This window comes from Engraulis encrasicolus, chromosome 13, assembly GCF_034702125.1.
Source record: "Engraulis encrasicolus isolate BLACKSEA-1 chromosome 13, IST_EnEncr_1.0, whole genome shotgun sequence".
In the NCBI taxonomy this organism is placed as follows: Eukaryota; Metazoa; Chordata; class Actinopteri; order Clupeiformes; family Engraulidae; genus Engraulis; species Engraulis encrasicolus.
In genome coordinates, this window is record NC_085869.1 from 37,263,760 (window position 1) to 37,265,495 (window position 1,736).

The window sequence follows — 1,736 nt, forward strand, 5'->3', positions numbered from 1 at the left end:
AGACAGGTATGTGTGTGTAGTTGAGAGGGCAGTTTTGTGTGTGTGTGTGTGTGTGTGTGTGTGTGTGTGTGTGTGTGTGTGTGTGTGTGTGTGTGTGTGTGTGTGTGTGTGTGTTTGTGTGCATGCGTCCGTGCGTGCGTGCGTGAAAGAGAGAGAGAGAGAGAGAGAGAGAGGAGGAGGAGGAGGGTCCAAGAAGAGAGTGGGCTCTGGGCTGCAAGACAAACTTATCTCCTCAGAACGGACAAGAGACGAGAAGAGAGGAGAGCAACGAAAAGAGGCAGAGAAGTTAAGAGAGGAGAGCGCTTGGTGCCTCCGCTTTATACAGCTGGGAAGAGACAGAGAGAGAGAGAGAGAGAGAGAGAGAGAGAGAGAGAGAGAGAGAGAGAGAGAGAGAGAGACTGAGACTGTGTGTGAGGGGTATGAGAGTGTGCTGAGTTTGGGTTTTGCCGCAGCAAGCCGACGACTGCTCTCCACAACTTTGGCCAGCGCGTTCTATTTCTCTCACGAACTAGCGCGGTACGGGCGAGGAGGATTAGATCTCGAGATGGGAGCCACAGCATCGGCCGCGGCGCGCGACGCTACAGCCAGCAGCCCGGGCCAGCTCGCGCAGGACCTCCAGCAGGAGGCCAGCGACATTCTAGACGGGGTAAGTCCAGCAGACACACTGACTGACGACGCACACCCACGCCGGAGATAAACACAGAGAGGCTACGGGCAGATTAAATGCCACAGACGATCACACAAACAAACAAACAACGCGCTCGCTCGCTCTCTCTCTCGTGCCCGTGATGCAGCAAATAGCTGCGTAGTTGTCGGCGGGATGGGACCAGCCAGAGTTTTCTCTCGGGCATGAAGAGATTCAGCACTCTGCTCGCGACACCTGATCCTCGTCTGAGGAATGTTTACTCTCGAGCGCTCCTCGCATAGAATCATCACAACAGGAAAGCGCGGGACTCGTTTCGGCTTGTCGTGGCGGTTCCTCTGACATATTTAGACCTTCAAAACGTAGCCTCTCGTATTGTTATTGGCCGTGCGTCTTTCTGCTGACTAGCCACTAGGTCTCCAGTCGCGCGGCGGGCATCTGCAGAGACCCAGCGCAGTCCCAGCGCTGCGGCGAGCGAACTATCCTCTTGACTTGTTTGTCACATTTAATTCACGTGAATAAAGTTATCACGGTTTGGTATTCGTCATAAAGCAACACTCAAATAAAAGGGATGTTTTGCACACTGTCAGGCGTGACGTTGAAGGTAGAGTTGTATTAGCCTACCATGGTAGGCTAATATTATTTTTGGCTTTCTGATGATGGTTGTGATGATGATGATGGTGATGGTGATGATGGTGGTGATGAAGGTAGTGGTGGTGTTTACCAAGTTTTCGTTGACCTAACTTCCTCTGCGTAGCCTAGAGGAGGCCTAGGCTGTCTGCAGATGAGAGAGTTTGGATCCTCTGAGGAAGTGTCTTTGAAAATAATAAAAAATAGAATAGGCTAAACAAATAAAACGTCATAGGCCTACAGGCTAGGAGGCTAAAGTAGGGGTAACATCCCTGCTGAAGCCTCTTATAGGCCTATGTAATAATAATAATAATAAGAAGAAGAAGAAGAAGAAGAAGAAGAAGAAGAAGAATATGCCTAATAATAATAATAACCTATTAATAATATTATTAATACTATTATGAATAATACCCCTATTGGTTAAGTGTAATGTCTGTTGAAGTCTCTTATTCTGAAGTAGACC

General features: G+C 49.0%; 1 protein-coding gene across 2 annotated transcripts in view; it reads left to right on the forward strand.

Annotated features, from left to right (window-relative positions):
- The first annotated feature begins 255 nt into the window (after positions 1-255).
- LOC134461096 (A-kinase anchor protein 12-like) overlaps positions 256-1,736 on the forward strand; it is a 37,060-nt gene continuing 35,579 nt past the window's right edge. For both annotated transcript variants that reach the window (XM_063213859.1, XM_063213860.1), the window contains exon 1: positions 256-646. In XM_063213859.1, the coding sequence (XP_063069929.1) occupies positions 545-646 (102 nt within the window). In that variant the 5' untranslated portion in view covers positions 256-544. The remainder of the gene's footprint in view (positions 647-1,736) is intronic.